The sequence below is a fragment of the Budorcas taxicolor genome, chromosome 4, assembly GCF_023091745.1.
Source record: "Budorcas taxicolor isolate Tak-1 chromosome 4, Takin1.1, whole genome shotgun sequence".
NCBI classification, from domain to species: Eukaryota; Metazoa; Chordata; class Mammalia; order Artiodactyla; family Bovidae; genus Budorcas; species Budorcas taxicolor.
This window is the reverse complement of record NC_068913.1, coordinates 45,314,100-45,338,828: the sequence shown is the minus strand read 5'-3', so window position 1 is coordinate 45,338,828 and position 24,729 is coordinate 45,314,100. Positions and strand designations below refer to the sequence as shown.

At 35.3% G+C, this 24,729-nt stretch overlaps 1 protein-coding gene across 1 annotated transcript in view; it reads left to right on the top strand.

Annotated features, from left to right (window-relative positions):
• PHTF2 (putative homeodomain transcription factor 2) overlaps window positions 1-24,729 on the top strand; it is a 136,167-nt gene that overhangs the window by 86,685 nt on the left and 24,753 nt on the right. Inside the window, exons 5-10 of the mRNA XM_052638457.1 lie at window positions 2,719-2,788; window positions 3,355-3,513; window positions 6,671-6,836; window positions 7,742-7,906; window positions 19,777-19,963; window positions 21,468-21,623. Coding sequence (XP_052494417.1) covers window positions 2,719-2,788; window positions 3,355-3,513; window positions 6,671-6,836; window positions 7,742-7,906; window positions 19,777-19,963; window positions 21,468-21,623 — 903 coding nt within the window. The remainder of the gene's footprint in view (window positions 1-2,718; window positions 2,789-3,354; window positions 3,514-6,670; window positions 6,837-7,741; window positions 7,907-19,776; window positions 19,964-21,467; window positions 21,624-24,729) is intronic.

Here is a 24,729-nt window from a genome sequence, read left to right as displayed (position 1 = left end):
CTTCTTGAAGGCTCATAAATTTTTTTAGTACTGAAAGCTATGCTGTTTTGTGTAAGTGTAGTTTATTCAAAACCAATTTAAAGTTGTCCAGCTTAAAATATCTACTTAATTAGAATCACATGTTATAAATGACCTTGGTACTAATATCTTTTGTTTTTGTGAATAAAGTCACTGATGTTAGAAGATTTATCAGTAATAATTTTCTATATCCTTTTTTTTAAACACTTTAAATACTGATAGGCTACCTTGAAGGGTATTGTCGATTCTGCTGTGACTTTACAATGCTATGACTTCACAATGTAGCTCAAAATTATGCTATGACTTTACAGTGTACGATAGTTCAAAATGTTTTAATAAAATATAAAATAGGAAATTAACACATATTTAAAAGGCCAAGTAGAATAAGCATGTTGAAAACAACATAATTGCATAAATCAAAATACTTTACTGTTTCTCTTATAAGGACTTGAAGTTCTTAAAACAGTCTTGAGGAAAAGTTTAGGTATACAGCAGTAAATTAGGCTTCACATTTGTTATAAACATTAGCAATAAGGTTATTTTCAAAGTGCTAGAAAAGCAGTTTATGAAATATATAAGTAAATGAAAATATGTTATTGTTTTCAAATTTGTTGGCACTAATAAAGGTAAAATAGCATAATAAACTTCATGCCAAATTTAAATAGTGTTTGAACAGTGAATTTTTTGTTTAAATATGTTTTACTAGTTTACCTTTTCAATTTGAAAAATATTGGGAGTGATTTACAGTCTATGAGTGACATTATCATGACATTAAAGTGGGAACTGACATATAGATAGTTGTTTTTTGTGATGTGCAGTAGTTAATGTTCTTTCACTGTGAATGCTGATTTAGTGAATACTAACTGTTGTTCTTAGGAAGAATACAGAATTAAGTTCCTGCAAGCCCCTAGTCACAACACTTGTCAGCTAATCAATATATAACCATGTTTAAATGACATCTTGTTTAATATATGGTGTTGATTCATTAACACTGAACAGGAAACACCTCATGCCTGAACAGAGTTTATCTAACACGTTTTCTCAGTGAGCCATGTCACAGCCTTCATGCACTTAGGAACACTATACCACCTGTCAGCACTATCTCAGGGATCATTTCAACACAAAATTACCAACAGAAAGCAAAAGATTTGACGCTGAGTAGATTGTGAAAAGGAACTGAAACAAGAGAGCTAAACAAGAAAGCAGAGTGATGCCTTGTTTGATCCCAGCTGGGAATGTAAACATTGAGTGACTCAAATTGTTTGCTACTCTCACTGCATGTCTGCAAATGACTGCAAGATCACAGCAAATACTGATTTTAGGGACAAATTAGTTTTACCATATAGGTGAGTTTGCAGGTATGGAATCTATGAATATCAGTACTGACTACATGTAAGATGATCGTGGCTGTGTCTTCAACTCTGACCCTTTCTTTCTTTTGTTTTTGTATCTGTGGGTAGTTTGCACCTTCACACAGACTATTTGAAGGAGTTCAGAGGTTAATTGCATCTTGATTTCAGGATACATTTTTGGTTTAAAAATCTCAGTTAATTTTGAGCTCAAATGTCCTATTCTCTGTTTCAGATAAAAATGTTACTTGATTAAATTTGTATTTTAAGGGGTCATTATTACTTAGATTAGGACTAAACAAAGGATTTACTTTATAGTTACTTGGTTAATTGAATGAACAATAAACAAATCTTTGAAACACTAGGTCGTCTCTCAGCACTTGGATTCCAAGGAGTTTAGCCTAGGCTGCTCCAGTTCTTAACATCCTAGTCTTAAGTTATAAAGCGTAATTTATTTTGATAGTTTTTTTTTCATTCATTTTGATCTCTATTCCTACTCTAACTCAGTACGCTGATGCAGAAACTTAATCTTAGTGTTCAGTAATTCCAAGTTGAAACTAACTCATTTCGTGATTTCTGCTTTCTCCTTTCTCCTCCTCCTGGGCATGGCATCTAAGTTATGAGGGGATAAGGTGGCATTGTGGTCTGGTTAGTGGTTGGCATGTGAAGACAATAGCAGCCCTGAGATGTGCATCGTCCTCTCTGGTCTCACCCTACATGTTGGCATCTGCTAAGAAGTCTGCATTCCTGTCTGTCCTCAGCTCTGTGACCACTGCTTTATTCAGCATTGCCTCCAGCATCACACCTTAAAGGCCTTTTAGGGCCACTGTTCTCCCAGCCAGTTTTAGCACTTTCCTGTGCAAAACAAGGACCACCTCAGTCTCCTGGACCATCTCAGGCTGTACATCTAAATTGGTGGTGATAGTCTTTGTTTTAAAATTATGCTTTTAGTAATAAACAGACCCCATGTGTTACATACATCCCTAAAGTTATCTTTTTGGAAATAATAAAATTTATTACACTACTGTTGTGTTCCGTTTGTCACAGATATATATGTTTTTGTCTATTGAAGTTTTTCTTCTTAATCAAAATCTGTAGGCATTGATTTGGGGTATTAAAAATGTACCTGTTTTGAATTTCAATACTACTGTTTTACTGAGTTAAAATTGACATATAACTATTAGTTTCAGGTGTAAAACATAGTAATTCGATATTTGTATATATTGAGAAATGATCCCACAATAAGTCTAGTTTAAATAATCATCCCCATACATACTTACATATTTTTTTTCTTGTGATAAGAACTTTAAAGATCTACTCTCTTATCAGTACTACTTTTAATATGTTATAGGGGTTAAGGAATAAACCAAAGAAAACAGCCCATGTGAAACCAGACCTCATAGATGTTGATCTTGTAAGAGGTGAGTCTTGAATAACCAAATATTTAATGAAATTAGAAATTGTCCTCGAAGGAACAGCAATCAAAATGGGTTAGATGAATATGTTTGTAGGAATAAAAGCAATGTGAGGCTAAATGAAGTTAGAAGTAGTATTAAAAAAGAGAGAGTGGAGACCTTTAAATACCATTGACTAGTCTTTTCTCTCACTAAAAATCATTCCAGTTAATAAGTGTAAAAGAAAAGCAGTTCATATTTGCTTAGCAAACTATGAAACTTGTTATAAACATTAAAGTAGTATTTTAAATTCCTAACTGAAACTGACATTTGAAAATTGTCTTGTATTTATAAAATATCTAGGAGAAATATTGCTCCTATTTCAGTTAAAAATAGTTCTTTTCAAAGTACCTGAGTCAATATGATGGCATGTGTGATGTTTTTAAAAACGTTTCCTACCCACAATTGGACAGTTGACACCCATAGTACAAAAGAAATAATATGTTGTATTGTTCTTCAGATGTTGAAATTTTTTTCTTTAAGGAAATTAAAAAATAATAAATGTTGTCTTTCATTTTCATTACTTTTCTTAGGGTCTGCATTTGCTAAGGCAAAACCTGAAAGTCCATGGACTTCTTTGACTAGAAAGGGAATTGTTCGAGTTGTATTTTTTCCCTTTTTCTTCCGGTGGTGGTTACAAGTAACATCAAAAGTCATCTTTTTCTGGCTTCTAGTCCTTTATCTTCTTCAAGGTACAACTAAATGAAGGAAATGCATTTTGCTTTTAACTTTCAGCATGTTTTCTTTTTGGTTAGGATTACTAAGGCTTTGTTATTTTTAAAATATACTACTACTGAGTATGGAAAAAAATTTATTGTGATGCTTCATTTAATAAGACACAAATAGTTTGGGATTAAAAATATTTAAGGAAGCAAAGTAGTTATTTTCCAAAATAATTTTATGATAATTTGAATGTATGGATTGCTAAAGAAAAATACAAATTGAGAGGATTTTTAAAAATTACAGAATCTCTTCTAAATGTACTCGTACATATATGGACACGTGAGTCTTTTTTTATGAAGCCTTAGGGCTCATTCTTCCTTTCTCAGCAGTATTCTTTTTTTCTCCTTAACCACTGTGTTCTGAGATTGTCCTCATTCTGTGTTAAAATTCTGTGTACCGTGTACTGTTCTAGGAGCTTGTCAGAGATGCTTATTTAATACAACCATCCAGTGAAGCATGGGTACTATTAGTATGCCTAGCCTATAGACATGGGACCTGATGAAGGACCTGCAGGTCCATAGTTACATACTCAGCAAGTGTGGCAGTCCAGGTTCGAGTCTAAGTAGTCTGACTTCAGAACCACATGCTTAACAGCTCTGTAACGTTGCATCCCAGCACAGCAGTATTCCCGTGCACAGTCACAGCAGCAGTATACAGTGCAAAATGCACAACACTCTGGAGCTTTTACAGCCTCAAAGAAGAGATTGCTCACATTTCTATCACTCTGACAAAGCAACAATTTTAATATGGTTTATCTTATTTTTTTTTTTAAACACAATTGTAATCCTGGCGGGCTTCCCTCATGGCTCAGCTGGTAAAGAATCCGCTTGCAATCTGGGAGACTTGGGTTCGATCCCTGGGTTGGGAAGATCCCCTGGAGAAGGGAAAGGCTACCCACTCCAGTATTCTGGCCTGGAAAACTCCATGGATTGTACAGTCCATGGGGTCGCAAAGAGTTGACATGACTGAGTGACTTTCACTTTCTTTCTATCAAAAAACACTAATTAAAAGATATCTTTTAAGTAAATGAAAACAATAAAAACAAAAAGACTTATTTTGGTTATTTAAGCTTGTGTATATCTTATATACTTAAGAGGGAGTGAACTTGAAGTTATTCTCCAATGTTTTCTAGTTTACCTAGAGGAGAACACTTTCCATGGTCAGAAATTGCAATTGCTTATTAGAGTAATAATTAATCAGCATCATTCATTGTAACTACTGTGCCTTGTACTTCTATGATATTATTGCTTTATTGTATTTGAGGACAAACAAGTTTCCAGTGTAATTAGAAGGGTGTATATTGTGGCTGAAATTCACATATTGGCTTGCCTAAATTAAATAGGGAGCATAGCTTAGATCAAGCATGAAAAAGATATTTTTCAGTTCCAAACCGAAGTTTAACGTTATTAGTGTTTATAAGTGTTGGCCACTGAAATCTTCTCTGGTAAAGCTTAGTTTAAAAAGTGCCTTAACCTGTTTCAAGTCATATAGCCAGTGACAAAGCCATGATAAGACAAACCCTCAGCAATCTGAGTGCCTTTAGAAACCCCTGTGCTTCTGCCTCTTTGCATATTGAGCAGAGTATAGCGCTCTGAATTATGTCCTCATTCTCTATCCCACCTTCTTGTCCTGAAGAGTAGAAAAAAATCATGTGTAGTCAGACTGGGTTTTACATAGCTACAGTTTTTCACTTCAGTCACATGCCTTTTAAATATCTCAACTATGTGTTTTCAGCTTCATCCTACTTACTGCTTATGTCATTTCTCTCCTGGATCACTGCCGAGAGCCCTTTATGTCTTTTACTTTCTGTCCATTTACCTTTTTTGGGGGCTTCCCTGGTGGCTTGGTGATAAAGAATCCACCTGCCTTTCAGGGACATGGATTTAATCTCTAGGTCAGGAAGATCCCCTGGAGAAAGAAACGGCAATCTACTCCAGTATTCTTGCCTAGGAAATCCCATTGGACAGAGGAACCTGGGGGGCTACAGTCCATGGGGTCACGAAAGAGTCAAACACGACTTAGTGACTAAACATACACACACACATTTACCTTTTACATTACAAATCTAAACCAGCCACTCAAGTTCTAAATCTTTATTATCATTGCTTTCAAGATAAAGAGCCAGTTTTTCAGTCAGTCTCTTAAATTTCTCAACTTTAACCAAACTAAACTGGTTCTGTGCTGTTTCTTAAACATTCTGTGCCTTTTTTGGTAACCTGTATGTTTTGGGGGTCACTCTTTTTGCCTGTGTAGCCCTTTCCCCTTTTATTTACTTAGTCCACTGCTTATTCTGTGATTAATTAACTTTTGAGAATTAGGCATTAGAATTCCTTCATACCTCTCCACTTTACATATCTGTTTTTATGTGTCATAGATATCGTTAGTCTACTCAGGCTGCTATAATAAAGTACTACAGACTGAGTGGCTTAAACAACAGAAATTTATATTCTCATAGTTATGGAAGCTGGAAGTCTAAGATCAAGGTGCTGTTAGGGTTGGTGTCTGTTGGAGGTTTCTTTTCTTGTCTTGTAGATGGCTACCTTCTTGCAGTATCCTCACATGGCCTTTATTCTGTGCATGAGCTGAAAGAGATTTCTGGTACCTCTAGCTCTTATAGGAGCACTGGTCCTTTTGGATTAAGGTCCTACCCTTATGATTTTATTTAACCTTCATTACATCACATAGGCCCTATCTGTTAAGATAATCGTTGGGGGTCAGGACTTTAAAATACAGAATGAGGGTGGAGGGCACAATTCAGTTCATTACAGGGGTTTTAATTATTTCTCTATATGTCCTCCTTTTCCTTTAAGGAGGGGGTGTCTGTGATCTTACCAGGAATGCCTTTAGATTTATATGTATCTAGTTTTCATTGCAGTGTTAAGGTGTGTACTTTAGAGACCACCTTGGCTGTTACTTTGTTCCAAGAGTTTCTTTCTGAATGGCATGATTAGCCGGGGGCAAAGAAGTCTTGAAGAGCTTGTCTGAAGTAACTTTTACACTCATTTAAATTTAGAAAAGTAATCTGGCAAAGAACAATGTTAGAACAGTTTTTAAAGTTTTTTTTAAAGTTTTGAGGACATGACTGTCAGATCTATGACTAAATGTATTTTCTTTCCCTTTCTGTAGTTGCCGCAATAGTGTTATTCTGTTCCGCTTCTAGCCCGCATAGCATACCTCTGACAGAAGTGACTGAGCCAGTATGGCTGATGCTGCTCCTAGGCACTGTGCACTGCCAGATTGTCTCAACAAGGACACCCAAACCTCCCCTAAGCACAGGGGGTAAAAGGAGAAGGTACTGTCTCTTTAAAAGTGATCTTTTTGTAGATTTCTGTAATTTGAATCCAGTGTTGTTCTTGACTTGAATGAAATGTTATCTTGAAACTGAGCTTCAGTCAGAATCAGCTATTGAATAAGTTAGTTTCTTTTATGTGCTTCAGAGCCATTTTGAGACCCATACCTGTTTGTTTTTGTTTTCTTTCTTGAAGCTCATTACTCAGGCACATATCAATGTAGGGAATATATGTTAGTTGGAATTGCTAATAATTTCCACCATTACAGAACCTTGTACTGAAAAGATGCTTTGGCAAAAACAAAAGTCAAGGAAATTTTTTAGCTAAATTCCATTTATTATATGTCATTTGAAGCTGTTTAATATTTCCCTTTGATTAAGTAAGCATAGCAAGTCTTACTGGCCACTTAGCACAATGAAGTTCTGTTTTAAGGGTCTTTGGGAACAATTTCTCTTTTGAATATTGTTGCTAAGAGATTGTGACATTTGTTGTTTTGGAATATTGATTTAAGCTCTTTATTTAAAAAAATAAATAATACCTAATTAGATAAGTAGCACTGCTGAACAGATAGATTATAAATCTCTCCAATTTAAATTTTCTTCTTCATCTGCAAATAAGTGGCATTCCAATAGGGAAGGGGTACTTTTGTAAATAATCTGCCTAGTGCTATCCTTACAACCTAGCGTCCACTGACTTATCAGTATGAGCAAGAAACAATGACTTAACATTTATAGAAACTGGTCTTGAATATGTACTTAATATTTGGCATAACTTTTATGCATCAGCCTGAATTTTACTGTGTATTAGAGTTCCTGTGTTTATGTTTTCCGAATTTTTTAATGTACTGTCGAGAAAGTGGTTATTAAATTTTAAAGTTACCTTCCACTCTTAATCTCTTCTAATGAAGGAAATTAAGAAAAGCAGCCCATTTGGAAGTACACAGGGAAGGAGATGGTTCTAGCACCACAGATAACACACAGGAGGGAGCGGCTCAGAGCCCCGGTACAAGCACCTCTTACAGCGTTGGCGCCGTCTTCAGAGACCTCTGGCATGCTGCTTTCTTTTTATCAGGGTTTGTATTTATTCAAGACTTCCTGTGGCTTAGAAATGCACTGTCCCTTTTTTGACACTACAATCTTAATTAATGAGTACTAATGATTTTGAATATGACAGTCCTAGTGTGGATTTTATTTTTATAAATTATAATGCTATATATAATGGAAAAAATAGAGACCATAAAATTTACTCTGAGATATACATATATATGTAAATGTATATGAGAATGAGATACGTATATTCATTCTGTATGAGAATGAATATATACTATTAAAGTATATTTAGTATTTATCTTAGTTTCTTTTGTGATTTCTCAAGTACTGTTTTATTTCTATTAAATTGCTTGTTTAATCTTCATCAGCACTATAGGACAAATTGGCTTTGTTAATACAGCATGTGAGTTATATGACATTTTTAAAAAATTTGCCTCAATTACATAAAATTATCTGAAATAAAACATATAGGTATAGGTATACGTATTGTTACTTGAAAGAATAAAATATATACTATAATACCAGATTCTGTTTTTCCTGTAGTTTGGGTTTTTTCTTTAGTTTGTGCCATAATAAAAACTGATGAAAATTGCTAAGTTAATAAGTCAAGAAAAGGGATACTGCAAGTAACTTATTTTCAGTCACTTCTGGTAACTTCTCTGCTAGTATCATTGTTTTGTCAATTTGTGATGGTGTTCTTATGATAAAGTTTATCATGTACTATATAATTATAGTGCATATAATTAATTATATAATTAACCAGTTATATTCTGGGAATATTCTTATTGATAGTAATTTGGGGAGAAATTTTCACAGATTTTAATAATTTGCAGTAATGTGGCATTAAGTTGATTCTCTGACTTTTCAACCACTTAGTCTTCTAGAAAATACATATTTTATATCAGTTCACTTCAGTTGCTCAGTCATCTGACTCTTTGCCAACCCATGGACTGTAGCATGCCAGGCTTCCCTGTCCATCACCAAGTCCCAGAGCTTACTCACTCATGTCCATCGAGTCAGTGATGCCATCCAGCCATCTAATCCTCTGTCGTCCCCTTCTCCTCGTGCTTTCAATCTTCCCCAACATCAAGGTCTTTTCTAATGAGTCAGCTCTTCGCATCAGGTGGTGAAAGTATTGGAGCTTCAGCATCAGTCCTTCCAGTGAATGTTCAGGATTGATTTCTTTTAGGATTGGCTAGTTGGATCTCCTTGCAGTTCAAAAGACTTTCCAGAGACTTCTCCAACACCACAGTTCAAAAGCATCAGTTATTCGGCAGTTAGCCTTCTTAATAATCCAACTCTCACATCCATACATGACTACTGGAAAAACCATAGCTTTGACTATATGGACTTTTGTTGGTAAAGTAATGTCTCTACTTTTGAATATGCTATCTAAGTTGGTCATAGCTTTTCTTCCAAGGAGCAAATGTCTTTTCATTGCATGACTGCAGTCACCATCTGCAGTGATTTTAGAGGCCCCCAGAAATAAATCTGTCACTGTTTCCATTGTTTCCCCATCTATTTGCAATGAAGTGATGGGACCGGATGCCATGATCTTAGTTTTCTGAATGTTGAGTTCTAAGACAGCATTTTCACTCTTTTTCAGTTTCATCTAGAGGCTCTTTAGTTTTTCTTCATTTTCTGTCATAAAGGTGGTATCATCTGCATATCTGAGGTTTATTGATATTTCTTCCGGCAGTCTTGATTCCAGCTTGTGCTTCAACCAGCCTGGCATTTCCCATGATGTATTCTGCATAGAAGTTAAATAACCAGGGTGACAATACACAGCCTTGATGTACTCCCTTCACAATTTGGAACCATTCTGTTGTTGCATGTCTTGTTGCTTCTTGATCCGCATACAGGCTTCTCAGGAGGCAGGTAAAGTGGTCTGGTATTCCCATCCCCTTAAGAATTTTCCGCAGTTTATTGTGATCCACATAATCAAAGGCTTTAGCGTAGTCACTGAAGCAGATGTTTTTCTGAAACTCTTGCTTTCTTCATGATGTTGGCAATTTGATCTCTGGTTCCTCTGCCTTTTCTACATCCAACTTGAACATCTGGAAGTTCTCAGTTCATGTATTTTTGAAGCCTAGCTTGGAGAATTTTATGAATATAAATAAATATCTCTTAATTTCTGACAGTGAAAATATGATAGTATCTGCATTATAATATGATAGTATTATCACTGCAGAGTCAAGTTTTTAAATGTTTCTCAGGACTTTCTGTAAGCAAGTATCAATGGCATAGTAGGTATGTTTGGCTTTGATGGGATCATTTAGATATTTTGGTCATTTGAAACTGGTGTTGTATGATTATGTAGTATTCAGAATCCTCCTGACTTAGTCAGTTCGTGCATTTAGAATTCTGCCATGTTTCTCTAGTCAAATGAGTTCCAGAATTTAATTTTCATCTTTTGGGGCTGTACCATGACTTTGACTCCTAGTTATTGATATTATGATGGCTAAATCCCTTTGGATTTATTCCCTTTAATCATGACAACAGTAATCTGACTGTTTTTAAAGAAGCACTGCTTTGAACTGTCTCATTTGGGATAGTTTGCCAGCATATGAATGAGACTGTTTTAAATACTGGGTATAAAAAGATCTTAAGAAAAATGTTAATTTCAAAAGTTCTAAACCGAGTTCTGGAATCTTGATGATGTCTTGGTCTTTCAGGCTTTGATAAGACACAGAGTGCTTATACTGAAATATCAACTGAGACTTAAAATTGTTTCTGATGATAAGTTGAATTAGCATAATTGATGGAAAAATAAATGCATAATCACACAAATATCTAAGCTTTGTGTTTGGCGAGTTGGTGGTTTTCTGGATGGTATGATGAAAACTGTATTTTTAATAGCCTGTATTTATGTTCAGTTCAGTCACTCAGTCGTGTCGAATATTTGCGACCCCATGAATCGCAGCATGCCAGGCCTCCCTGTCCATTACCAACTCCCGGAGTTCACCCAAACTCATGTCCATCGAGTCGGTGATGCCATCCAGCCATATCATCCTCTGTTGTCCCCTTGTCCTCCTGCCCCCAATCCCTCCCAGCATCAGGGTCTTTTTCAATGAGTCAGCTCTTCGCATGAGGTGGCCAAAGTATTGGAGTTGCAGCTTCAGCATCATTCCTTCTAATGAATGTCCAGGACTGATCTCCTTTAGGATGGACTGTTTGGACCTCTTTGCAGTCCAAGGGACTCTCAAGAGTCTTCTCCAGCACCACAGTTCAAAAGCATCAATTCTTTGGCGCTCAGCTTTCTTTATAGTCCGACTCTCACATCCATACATGACTGCTGGAAAAACCATAGCCTTGACTAGACAGACCTTTGTTGGCAAAGTAATGTTTCTGCTTTCGAATATGCCATCTAGGTTGGGTTACTACTTTCCTTCCAAGGAGTAAGCGTCTTTTAATTTCCTGGCTGCAATCACCATCTGCAGTGATTTTGGAGCCCCAAATAATAAAGTCTGACACTGTTTCCACTGTTTCCCCATCTATTTCCCATGAAGTGATGGGACCAGATGCCATGATCTTCGTTTTCTGAATGTTGAGCTTTAAGCCAACTTTTTCACTCTGCTCTTTTACTTTCATCAAGAGGCTTTTTAGTTCCTCTTCACTTTCTGCCATAAGGGTGGTGTCATCTGCATATCTGAGGTGATTGATATTTTTCCTGGCAATCTTAATTCCAGCTTGTGCTTCCTTGAAGTACTCCTTTTCCTATTTGGAACCAGTCTGTTGTTCCATGTCCAGTTCTAACTGTTGCTTCCTGACCTGCATATAGGTTTCTCAAGAGGCCGGTCAGGTAGTCTGGTATTCCCATCTCTTGAAGAATTTTCCAGAGTTTATTGTGATCCGCACAGTCAAAGGCTTTGGCATAGTCAATAAAGCAGAAATAGATGTTTCTCTGGAACTCTCTTGCTTTTTCGATGATCCAGTGGATGTTGGCCATTTGATCTCTGGTTCCTCTGCCTTATCTAAAACCAGCTTGAACATCTGGAAGTTCACAGTTCACGTATTGCTGAAGCCTGGCTTGGAGAATTTTGAGCGTTCATTTACTAGCATGTAAGATGAGTACAATTGTGCAGTAGTTTGAGCATTCTTTGGCATTGCCTTTCTTTGGGATTGGAATGAAAACTGACCTTTTTGAGTCCTGTGGCCACTGCTGAGTTTTCCAAATGTGCTGGCATATTGAGTGCAGCACTTTCACAGCATCATCTTTCAGGATTTGAAATAGCTCAACTGGAATTCCATCACCTCCACTAGCTTTGTTCCTAGTGATGCTTTCTAAGGCCCATTTTACTTCACATTCCAGGGTGTCTGGCTCTAGGTGAGTGATCACACCATCATGATTATTTGGGTTGTGAAGCTCTTTTTTGTGCAGTTCTCCTGTGTATTCTTGCCACCTCTTCTTAATATCCTCTGCTTCTGTTAGGTCCATACCATTTCTGTCCTTTATCGAGCCCATCTTTGCATGAAATGTTTCCTTGGTATCTCTAATTTTCTTGAAGAGATTTCTAGTCTTTCCCATTCTGTTGTTTTCCTCTATTTCTTTGCATTGATCCCAGAGGAAGGCTTTCTTGTCTCTCCTTGCTATTCTTTGGAACTCTGCATTCTGATGGGAATATCTTTCCTTTTCTTTTTTGCTTTTCACCTCTCTTCTTTTCACAGCTATTTGTAAGGCCTCATCAGAGAGCCATTTTGCTCTTTTGCATTTCTTTTCCATGGGGATTGTCTTGATCCCTGTCTCCTGTACAGTGTCACGAACTTCCGTCCATAGTTCATCAGGCACTCTGTGTATCAGATCTAGTCCCTTAAATCTATGTCTCAGTTCCACTGTATAATCATAAGGGATTTGATTTAGGTCATACCTGAATGGTCTAGTGGTTTTCCCTACTTTCTCTAATTTAATTCTGAATTTGGCAATAAGGAGTTCATGATCTGAGCCACAGTCAGCTCACTAGGCACTACTTATTAATGTCATTTCTGAGTATATTTCATTTTCAAGATAAAACTTTTTAAAGTAAGGCATAATATTTCTCATTTGAAAAGATTTCGGAATTATTGTAAAGGAATTCTGTAAACCTGAGAAAACTGAGCCAGACAAAATATCAATTAGAAAGGATACACAAATCAGTTGTATTTTGTAAGGACTTAGCACTTTAATATCAGTTAGTTATAGTCTTAAATTAGCATAATTATAGGAAGAGTAAATATGAGAATTGCATCTAGATTGTACATCTCTTCAACACAGGACCTATTTCAAAATTCAGAGAATTCCTAAATTCTCTTTCATGTCCTTTAATAATTCATTTGTCTCTCACAATATCATTAAAACAATAGCATTTGGAATTATGCTTTTGAGTAAAAAAAGTAATTATATAAATTGAATTGGTAAGTTAGAGACAGTAGAATAAAATCAGGTTTCGTGTTAACTCCTCTGCGTAACTGACCTACCTTGAAGTGTTCTGTTCTGTTTAGCTTCCATATTTACTGTTTTTAACACCAGAGTGAAAATTAAAGTTTCAATAAATTGATTTTCTTCACATAATGGAGTATATTGCGTAGTGTAAATAGCAGTTCTGCCAGGAATTTTAGATAAGGATTAAAACTTGGCTTTTACTGACTGTAGTTTATAATTCAGTTGTTTAAGCTGTTGACTGGGCGAAGCTATGTTGCATGTGTTCCCAGAGAAGGATGAAGACCATGTAAAAGCCAGTGTATTCTGGCTTTTTCCAGATTTTTAAGACTTATCTTATGGACACAACTAGATAACTTAGTAAATTTGCTAGCGTCACTGTATTTAGGGTTGGATTGATTCTGGAAAGGTTACAGGCACTATAAATAATTTGGCACACCTCTCAAACTTATTTGTGATAGAGGATACCTAGAGAAACATAGGGTCCCCAGAGTCTTTGAACGGGGTATGTTAGCATATAATCATGGTGTAGTCATAGATCCAGATAGCAGTGATGGTTGTAATAGGCTCCTTTGTCATTTTCTTATATCTGGGATTTTATGCATTTTGTTTCTATAACTTTCTCTCCCCCCTTGATTCCTAACCATGTGCAGATGAGAGCAGGAACAGAAATTTCATACTGTATTCTAGAGCAGAGTTACCTGCTGCTGTTAACTTTTTCCCTAGCATGTCTAATGTCCTTTAGTACCAAAAGCATGATCTTCAGTTCGCTCAGTTTATATAGCTCTGAACAGTTTTGAGAGCACCAAAAAAATACTTCCAACATTTTTTTCCATAGCAGTACAGAGTATTCTGAGTGTTCTTGATAACCTGACTAGGTTTTTAAATATAGAAACACACTAATTCTCATGTTTGGCATAGTAGATTGGATATTTCATAAGCTAAGTAGTTCTTTAAAAGTTCTGTTAACTTTTTGGCCAAAGTTTTAATGTGAAAAAATTTAGTTTCATCATTTATTTATGGTGTAGATCGTACATGTACAAAAGTTACTTACATTTTTTTCAGAAAAGAACCAAATTGTCTCCCGCTGTGTCTCACAGAGGAACTAAGGCAATTAAAGTCACGTCCTCCTAAGACATTTTTGACATAGAGCTACCTCCTCTGACCGTCAAGCAAGATACTCCAAAGAAAGTGTTACACGGTTCATGCCTTCCAAAAGCGTTTATTAGTTATCAGCCCCTTTATAAGCCATGGCCATGGCAATGAAGTTGGACATTCTGTCATTGCAAACGCTTTTTGTCCAAAATCCAGTGCAGCAATATATAAATGCTGAACCACTATGTTGTTAACAGCTGAAGCTAAAATAATATTGTATATCAACAATACTTCAGTTAAAAAAAGGCCAAATGCAAGAAATACCACTTCTGTTGTGGAGTAAGTAAAATCAGTATAGACTTGTATATCTCCTTTTTTAAGATACTGCTAACCTCACTGCCCATTGTTAACTCTGTTTTTATTAGGTGACTGTATTATATGCATTAAATATAGCTATCAAAAGGTAAGATCTTTTTGTAAATAATAGTAAAAAGCACCATTTCTTTCTATACTGTAGGGTTTAATTCCTAACTAGCTTCTTTCTACCTTTTTGTTTTTGGTAGAAAAAGATGATTTAGATACATGTGTTTATTTTAAAATCAATGTGCTATTAATATTGACAAAAATAAAAAATAATAAACTGACTAAATTATCTCCTGTAAAAGAGGAAATTCTAGTAAATGATCCCCCCCCAAAAAAGGAAGAAAATCAAAATGATATTTATCTCCCTTCAGTTTATTTTTTAGCATATTTTAAACTTGTCTTAAGTAGAAGTCACTTCCCTTTAAAAAAATATATTCTAAGTAGAATTTCACAGTTATCTATTTTTTAAAACTGAATGTCACTCCCACTGTCTTTCCCTAACAGTTTTATTCTCTTCTATAAAGAAATGGGAGGAATTCCTTAAAATCTCAGTCTTGGTAATCTGTGTTCCTTTTGAGAAATTATTACTCTGTGAAGTTCTTACTTTCAGCTATTAATGACAATATCAATGATATAGCAATCAGTGGTAAAATTAAACCTTGCCTGGAGGTTTAACCTCTTTAACTTACATTTTTGACCTTCTTTAACCTACATGTTTTTTTGAACTTAGCTCTCCTACATTTTCTCCTTCCTGCATTTCTCCTATGTCAAAATCTAAAGTAATCAGTTTGTACTTTTAAAAATGTATAATTTTACTTTGAAACAATTTTAACAATTGTTAATTAACAGAAAAGTTGAGAGAACAGTGCAAAGAACTCCCATATATTTTTCACCCAGAGACCCAGATCAATTCTGTTAATTGTCCCTATTAATATCTTTTACAGCAAAAGGATCTAATCTGGGATTATATGCCACACTCAGGGGTCATGTCCTTTTAGTCTCCTTCACTCTGGGACAGACTTCAGTCTTGCCTGAAGTTTCCTGTTTTTCACAGTTTGGAAGATACAGGGCAGTCACTTAGTAGAATGTCCCTTAATGTGGGTTTGTGTCAGTGGTTTTCTGTGTCTAGTTCCAGGTGACTCATGAGAGCTCAGTGTATATCTCTTCCCTATGCTGTCTGAAATTGATCATGATAGGATTATCTACACCATGGAAATCAGAAAACGCTACAGACAAGGACTTTTTACACCTGGATAGCTGGTTGTTCAACATTTAGCAGCCCACCACTGAGTTAGTTGTGTGATATTTCCTCATATCCCAGTTGTGCATTTTTGGTAGGAATATCATTGTGTACTATCAGATGGCAAACAGCGTAGATTGTTCCTCACTAGTGATATTTATATGAATCACTTGATTAAGATAGTGTCTGCTAAATTTCTGGAGAAGGAAATGGCATCCCACTCCAGTGGTCTTGCCTGGAGAATCCCAGGGACGGTGGAGCCTGGTGGGCTGCCATTTGTGGGTTTGCACAGTCAGACATGACTGAAGCGACTTAGCAGTAGTAGCAGCAGCTAAATTTCTCCACTGTAAATTTATATACTTTTCCTCTGTAGTCAACAGATATCCTGTGTAGAGATACATTAACTGTAAAAATGACCTGTTTCTTATCCCACTTTCACTTTCTAGTTTTAGCATCCATTGATGATTCTTGCTTGAATTATGGTAGTTGCCAAATGGTAAATTTTCTAACTACATCATTTCCCTCTACATTTATTATTTGGCATTGACTTTAAGGAAGAGCTTTCCCTTAATTGTTTACTTAGAGATTTTTATTTTTTCAATTTGTTATTGTCATTTTTTATTTGGATGACTAGATTGGCTTCAGTTTGGCCAGGGGATACCTTAGAGCAGTTTCTTTTCTTTTTGGGGATGTCCTTGTCATTTTCTGAACCCTTCCTTACTTTTTGGTACAACAAAATGTTTCCAGGTTCAACTTGTACTTTCTCTTCCTCAGGCTTGGAATGAACTGCTTTTTCAAGGAGAGTAATGTGTGGAAACTAAGCTCTAAATGCTGGATACACTCATTGCTGTTGTAGTGTTGCCACCCTGGAGCCTTCTCGGTGGAAAGAGCTAGAAAGTGTGTGTGTGTGTGTCCTTTTACGTTTATATTTATTTCTTTGTCTAGATATAAGCCATGGATTTTCAGAGATAGTTCCAATTCAGATACAGTACTACAAAGCTCATTGTATCTTTTCTCCTCTTTATATTTTCATTCTCTGTCACTGAAAAACCTGGTTCCAGTCCTGAATATACTTATTCGACTAATCCTCTGTGTGTATTGATAGCCCATTTCCAGTCCTCTGGGCTGCACCTTGCCCCCTGCCCTAAAGCTGCCTTCAGATTAGTTGCCATTATTGTTGGTTGCTGGGCTGCTCCTGCTGTCCATTCCAACTAGTGTATGCTCTCGCAGCTCTCTTATTACCACTGCTGTTACCAGCCACTGCCAGCATGCCTCAGTTTGTATTTTAAGCTGCTTTGAAAGCCCTGAGGTTGGTACTTACATTTAGTATTTTCTTTGCTATTTCAGCTGGATTTTCAACTTATCTGCATTTAGTGTGAGAGAAATATCAAATAGCTACTGTAGCTTAGTAAATTACTATTCATACCTTCTCACAGCATTACTTGTACTTTGAGGAGATATTGGGAGAAACAGCCCAGAGAAAATTGGAAGGAGGCAGAGATAAGGAAGAGAGGAAGTAGGAGATAGCTGAAAATTATATGGAATGAGTTCTACTAGAACTCATTCTCTTGGCTTAATAGTCTACTCTGTCCTGGTAAAGAAAGAATACATTCTCTTTAGAAATATTCTTAAAGCAGCCATTATCACAGATTCAAGCTCTTTTCCTAGGTTCATATCTTTTGGTCCTCTGGGGTTCTGGGTTACTCTTCAAGGTTACAGCTACTTTTTCTGCTTTAACAATTGTCTTCTAGGCCTGTGTTGTCAACTGTCTACTGATCTTTCTCAGGATGTTCCTGGGGACTTTAGCTCCAACATTTTCATCTTTCTTCCCAAATAAATTTCTCTCCTTGCATATCCTGGCTGATTAATGACTCTATTCTGCTAACTTTCCAGTCTCCCTTCCTCTTATTCATGGCCTCACCCTCCCTTTCCAACCTAGTACAGTTTCCATGAAGCTTCATAATACCTTTCCAGCACACTCTTTCACTGTCTGAGCTTCCCACATTTTTATAAGGTCAAGTAATTTCACTTCTTTTGGTCTTTTTCTACAACTCCATGTTGCACGGTGTTCAAGGGAGAGGTTAAGGGAACAGTAAATGACATTCTCTAGGCAGAGGTCACAGGTGTTCTCTGCCCCTTTTATTTTCTCTTTTGCCCTGTCTCTCCTCTCTCCCATAGTTCATTTTCCTCCCTGCATCTGCCACTCTTAAATGATCTTTGTTCTGTTGTGCATGCCTTTAGTCTCTCTGTGCCTCTTAGGGTCATACAGAAAGAAAAGGGTGAGAAGATTGGGCATTGCATCTTGCACCTTTGTGAAGATCTGCTCTTGGTGACCAGGAAGGAAGCATTAGAGCTCTGTAGAGCATGTGGGAGGTATGATCTGTCTGTCCCCTTTCATAATCTTACAGAAGAAGGTCGGAAGTGTAAGACAAACTTTGTAGGCCTTGAGTGTGTTAAGAAGAAATCTTAACAGGCAGTTTCCCGAACAGTGGGCTGTTGGATATCATATAGAGAATAAACCTCATAGTCAGAAGGTCTGTGTTCTGATGTCAGCTTTGGCTCTAACCGACTGTGTGACCTTAAATTAATCATCTACACCTCTTTTTATTTCTCATTTATTGTTTCCAAAGCGAGCATTTAGCATAGATGAGTTATAGTGTCTTGTATAGTTCTGATATATTCCAATAGAACTGAGCAACTGTAGTGTTAAAGATAACATTTTTCTCCCAAAGAAACATTCCCCCCCACCATTTAAAAGTTCTGTTTTTTGACCTACATGAAGGCATTGTACTAGTTTTATTTTTCCTGTCTTACAAAGCCGATACTCTAGAGAAAATTCAAGGAAATTTATACTGAATACAATTAGACACAGTTGCTTTTTAATAATGTTTTATGATAGACTTAATCTGCATTGAGCACATTTTAAGTTTGTGTGGGATTTGCATTGTATTTCTTCTACTAACCATTTCTTTTGAATAGCCATTCTTTCACCCGCTGGATCCCTCAAACATTTGTCTATTAATCAAAAATGATTTATTATTTTCCATGTTACATATTATGTATTGAGAAAAACTTAATTCCTATAAATGAAGAACCTCAAGTGTAGTCTTTTAGAGACTTGTAAGCTACATGATTACTGACATTTTTTCTAGAGTATTTCAGTGGGTGAAAGAGGTTACTTCTTTTTGTGTTCTTCATTTTTACTTCTTCCATTATGTAGAATTTTGTACAAAGTTTTCCCTTTTTTCATGTGCTTTTATGTTACAAAGGTCTTGTGTCTCCATTGTGTATTAAAATGAATTTATCAGAGGTATTTAGGTATCCACACTTATGGTAAAGTGTTTGGGTAAAGGAGAGTATTAAAATTAAGTTAAACCACTAATTGTAACTTAATTTTGTAATTACTGAGATAGTTTTTTTAAAATTAGTCTTTAAAAGTATATTATTAACCATAATAAAATGGGCCAAATTTTGATCTAGGTTTTGCTCAAAGACCGGTTGATTTTGACCAAATATTGTTTGATAAGTTAGGGCATGTCTGTTAGAATTGCTGTTTGTAAAACCTTAAAACTTATAAAGTAAGGTAAAATAGGACCTTGGTTTTCATATTTATTTTTATGATATTATTTTTATGAATGATTTATTGTAAATATAAGATAGCAATGAAAACCTGAGAGATAACTACCATGTTTAATTTTTAGCAGACTGTAATTTCTACTGGTAACCTATCCAAAATAAACTAAGTCCATATAACACATTTCACATATTTTTCTTTGTAGATCAAAGAAAGCAAAGAATTCAATTGATAAATCAACTGAGACTGACAATGGCTATGTATCCCTTGATGGGAAAAAGACTGTTAAAAGCAGTGAAGATGGAATACAAAGCCATGAACCTCAGTGTGAAACTCTTCGACCAGAAGAGGCAACCTGGAACACCGGAACACTGAGGAACATCCCCAGCAAAGTACGTGTGATTAAAAAAAATAATACTTTGTGAGATTTTACATTAGTTAATGGAAAGTGACTTAGATGTAGCAGTTACCCTTAAGTGTATATATATTCTCCAGAATTTATTCTGTGAGCCTTTACAAATAACACTGATAATGCTGAAAATAGATAAAGTAATGTGAATAAGCCTGATTTCCATTATAACCTGGCACCTTCTAAATTAATTGACTCCAACTTTTCTAAAATGTTAATTTAGTTTTAAATTTATAATTAATGTTCATTAAACCTTACTTTTTATTTCTCCATTTCCATATGTGTAAATGAATTTGTTTCAAATGGAAGATCTATGTTAATCTAAAAGCTTAACCTAGGACCCTGGTTTTCCTTTAATGTTCTCTATAAGAAAATCTTACTTTGTTTTTCCTACCTTTGTGACCTTTGGTGTCAGCACATTTGTTTTGTTTTTTAAAATTCTTAGAGAAAATATTTAAGGATAACAATTGTTTATTTACTTTTCTAAAAGAAACCCTAGGTTTATTGTAACATAGCCTAATATAAATATCTTCTTTCTCTTCATTTCCCTGAAGTTTTTTAGTTAGATAATTTTTTTCTTTAAAAGCTGTTACAGAGGAAAAAATTTGGTCAAATTAAAAGATAATACCTTAGTTACATTTAGAAATATAAGCATGAATGTGGCTATTGAGGAATAGTAAATGAAGAAAAGAGAATTCTCTATTTGAGTAAAGTATGTGTTATAGCTTGACAGTATATATATTTTCAGTACCTGTAGCTATATAATAAATATCATAGAGTGGCAGTAAAATAGAGTCCCTTGCCATAATTTTAGATTTTTGAGGCATTTAACTCTCTGGTAATGTGAGCCTCACATCACTAGCATGTCTGAACAAACAAAGTTTTTAGTTATGCAGTTTTCAAACACATTTCCAGATATGTATTACCTACTAACATTCTATAAGAGGAACATGAAAGTATCAATAAAATACCTATTCTGAAGTCTCTTGGTTTCAGAATTTCTGAAATCTGGGTGTCTTATTGTGTACATGATGATGTCTGTCTGATACGTGTTTCATTTGGCTACCAGTCACCTCATCTTGCCTTGTAAACCATTACTAAAACAGGGTTGGTTTTATGGCATTTTTGGTTTGTGAAAATAGTAAATTCATTTTAGGTCTCTCAGCTTCTTTTAAAGGGTCTCTTTTCTACTTTTATACTATTTTATGTTCTCATAATTTTATAAGCTATTTCAGATCTTTTGAACAGAAACATTGTAGGACAATATTTGATAAATGACTTGAGTTACTCTTGACGGAACAGTACCAAAGTCACTGATTTAAGATGTTTTTTAGAAAATCAGGTGGTATTAATCAGTTACTTTGAAATTTTTAGAGGTATTTGAAGGTATGTGTATATATGTATGTATAATTTAAAATTTTTCAGTTTTAAAGCTACAGGTTTAGTCAGAAATTATCAACGATCCTCTTTGCATACTCCTAACTTAGGATACCCAGAGGACAGTAACAAATGTCTCTGATGAAGTCTCCAGTGAAGAAGGTCCAGAAACAGGATACCCATTGCGCCGTCATGCAGACAGGACTTCTGAGAGCATTCTTCGGAATAGAAAGTCACACCATTATAAGAAACATTACCCTAATGAGGTATTTACTTTGGCCTTACATTTGTGCATATTTATCTATATGTTTTTCATTTACAACTTCTTTCAACTATTGAATATATTACTGAAATAAATATCTCCCATCAATCTCAATATCTTACTGTTATATGATCTGGATTTATAGAAGAGTACTTTTAGTTTTATATATTTCACATATAAATAGCCACATACTTTTATTCACTTTGTGCCTCATCTCTGAGGATTCATACATTGAGTTTGTTGTTTTCTTTTAAAGAGTGTTCTGGAGAGACAATCTGAACTCCCATGTTAGACTTCCACAATTTGAAAAGGCTTTACAACTTCTAAATTATAGCAGTGTTACTATTCTAAGTGACTTCTTTCTTGTCACTGTCACCAGTTACATTGCCCACACTATAAAATTCAATTCCTTTTTCTTCTATAACTCTTATATTTCTTTATTAATGTGTGTTTTTCTTTAAACCTTTTTTTCCAACTTTATTACATCTCTTGATGTTGTCATATCTCTGGAAACTATTTCAATAGAAAAAGATTTTTTCATTCAATTGTATTTTCACATTTTCTTAAGGATAGAACATTGTCTTTCTTCAGAGCACATGAATTACTCCTTTTGTCACTTGCTGATAAATGTTACCTTCTGCTCTTTTTGTACTATATTAGAATATATATATTTTTCTTGATGGTTTAGAGTCAAACTTCTGAAAAATCTAATATTATGCTATGTTGTAATATGACAACCTCAAGAGTTTTAAGATTGAAGGAGTTACTTGTTCTTCCTATACTTTTCTTTGTGATTCTGTCTCCAGTTAATCTTTCTTGTGAACTATGGCTGTTTCTTCTGTTAGTGGCTCCATTTGAAAGACACATAATGCCAGTGTGTCTGCTCATTGTCTCTTCACCCACAACTGATGTTCCATCTCCTGTTCCTAAGCCAGATAACCACGCTTGTGAAATTTATAGTCTGTAAACAGGTGAAAGTCTGTTGGTCCTGAAAAGGATTTAGAACCTTCTATAAAAAGAGGTTTCCACCCTCCTATAGAATAACGTATTTGGTTTTAAAGTTACTTTTTTTACCCATAATCTTTACTTTCCTTGATTTGCAACTATATTTTGAGATTTGAGATTCTTTTTTTTTTACTATTTGTTTATTTGGCTGTGCCAGGTCTTAGTTACTGCATGTGGGATCTATTTTCCTGGTCAGGGATTGAACCTGGGCCCTCTGGATTGGGAGCTAGGGGTGTTAGCCACTGGACAACCAGGGAAGTCCCGATATTGAGACTTTTGAAGGACAGAACGTTATTCTGCTAATCTTAACTTTTAAATAAATGTTTCTTCACATCTTCCAGATTCTAAGCTAATTAAGGCTAATAATTAGAGAGTAGGCAGTGGTTGTTTTAAATCTTTTAAAAGTGATCTAAAAGATTACATTAAAAATAAAATAAGATCTTCAAATTTTTCATCTGTGAAGTGAGAAACTTGAGACTCAAGGATATTTAAAAGGCTGTATTACAAAATTTTTTACTCTCAAGTCAAACCAACTGAAAAGTTGTTCTTATTGTTCTATTAAAAAAGCAAAACAAAACCTCCTTTGAATAAGTAAAATTCAAACAGGATTTATAGTGGTGTTTTGCATCTATATGTAGTTATTGTTGTACTTTTCAAATTACTGTTTTCTTTTAGGGTGAGACACAAAGAAATCATTTGGGGAAACACTTTGTGCAGGAGCAGGACTGATGGGCCTCACTATAAGAGTACTTTTCAGAAACTCAGCCATTTGTTGTAAGCCTCCCAGATGTTAGCATCTGTAGATATGCTTCTTAGGGGGATTTTGTTTTTCAGGAAGAAATCATCCAGTCTTCTGGTGGCATGGGAGTGGTAGGTACTATACCATGTTGTCATGGTGTTTGGCACCAAGGGAGTTGGGGATGAGGTGTGATCTTGCCATTCAGTATCTTGGACTTTGACTTAACCCTTCTGTCTCTTACCCCTCAACTCCCTACCCTGGTTCCTTGCCTGTTTCTGCTGTTAATATCTACCATGTCTGATGGGTTTCTTCCAGTCTCCTATTGGGAAGATAGTGGTGGAATTACTTGGTTATCTGGGATATAGATGTCCTGGGTAATTGGTAGCTCCTTTTAAGCATTTGTACTATTTCTTAGCTCTGTCTTGCTTTGTTTAACTCTGCAAGTGTCTCAGTTTTTATTTCCTGTTGTGAATTAGCTTTTCATCTGATAATGGGAAGCATAATGAAGAAACAATGGGCTTGGAGTCAGACTACTTAAGTGACTGTGGAAAAATTGTTTAACTTGCGTGAGTCTCAGTTTCTGCTTCTGTACAGTGGGGAGAAGAGACTGGCCTCATCAGATTGTTAAGTTAAATAAGATTATGCATAATTGCCTGGCACAAAGCATTTATGTTATAAATGCTTCTTCCCTTCAACTATTTCAGTTCAAATAAATAGTCTTTATTAATATGATTGTATCCTCTATTGAAACTACCAGTCTAGAGATTTGAGATAAGCAGAGCAAACCATATTGAATGACCCATTGAGCTATTTTCTTCAGTTCTAAAATTTCCTACTTTTAGGCTTAATTCAGCAATTTGTAGTGAAATTTAAAGTGGCCATTAACCACCTAAATATTTCAGGTAAAATTCTGTTTGAAATGTAAGCAATTATAGGTAATAATGTTTAGATTCGACATTTGTGAAATGGCCCACTTAGCAATGAATATTTGATGAAATACGTTTATTAAGAATTACATATACATTTTTTTAATCCCTGAAATCACCCATTAGTTTCACCTAAACAGTTATCAGGCCTTTAATCTTATTACTTATATTTGTATCTGGTTAGCAAGTCTGCATCAGCAATTAGTTACAGATAATCTAGTTTCATTAAAAATTTTGATTTAGCAATTACTGATTACTTAATACAGTGTGTCTTCCTATCTAATGAAAACAGCTTATCTTTCAAATATTATGGTTGATATTACTGAGTCTGAAGTATTTTGGGAGTGTATGTCTTAAAACAAAATTGACTTATTTTTACCCTTTTTTCTTTCTTTATTCATTTTCCTGCTCAGCTCTTCTGGAAAATTTTCCTCTCTCAA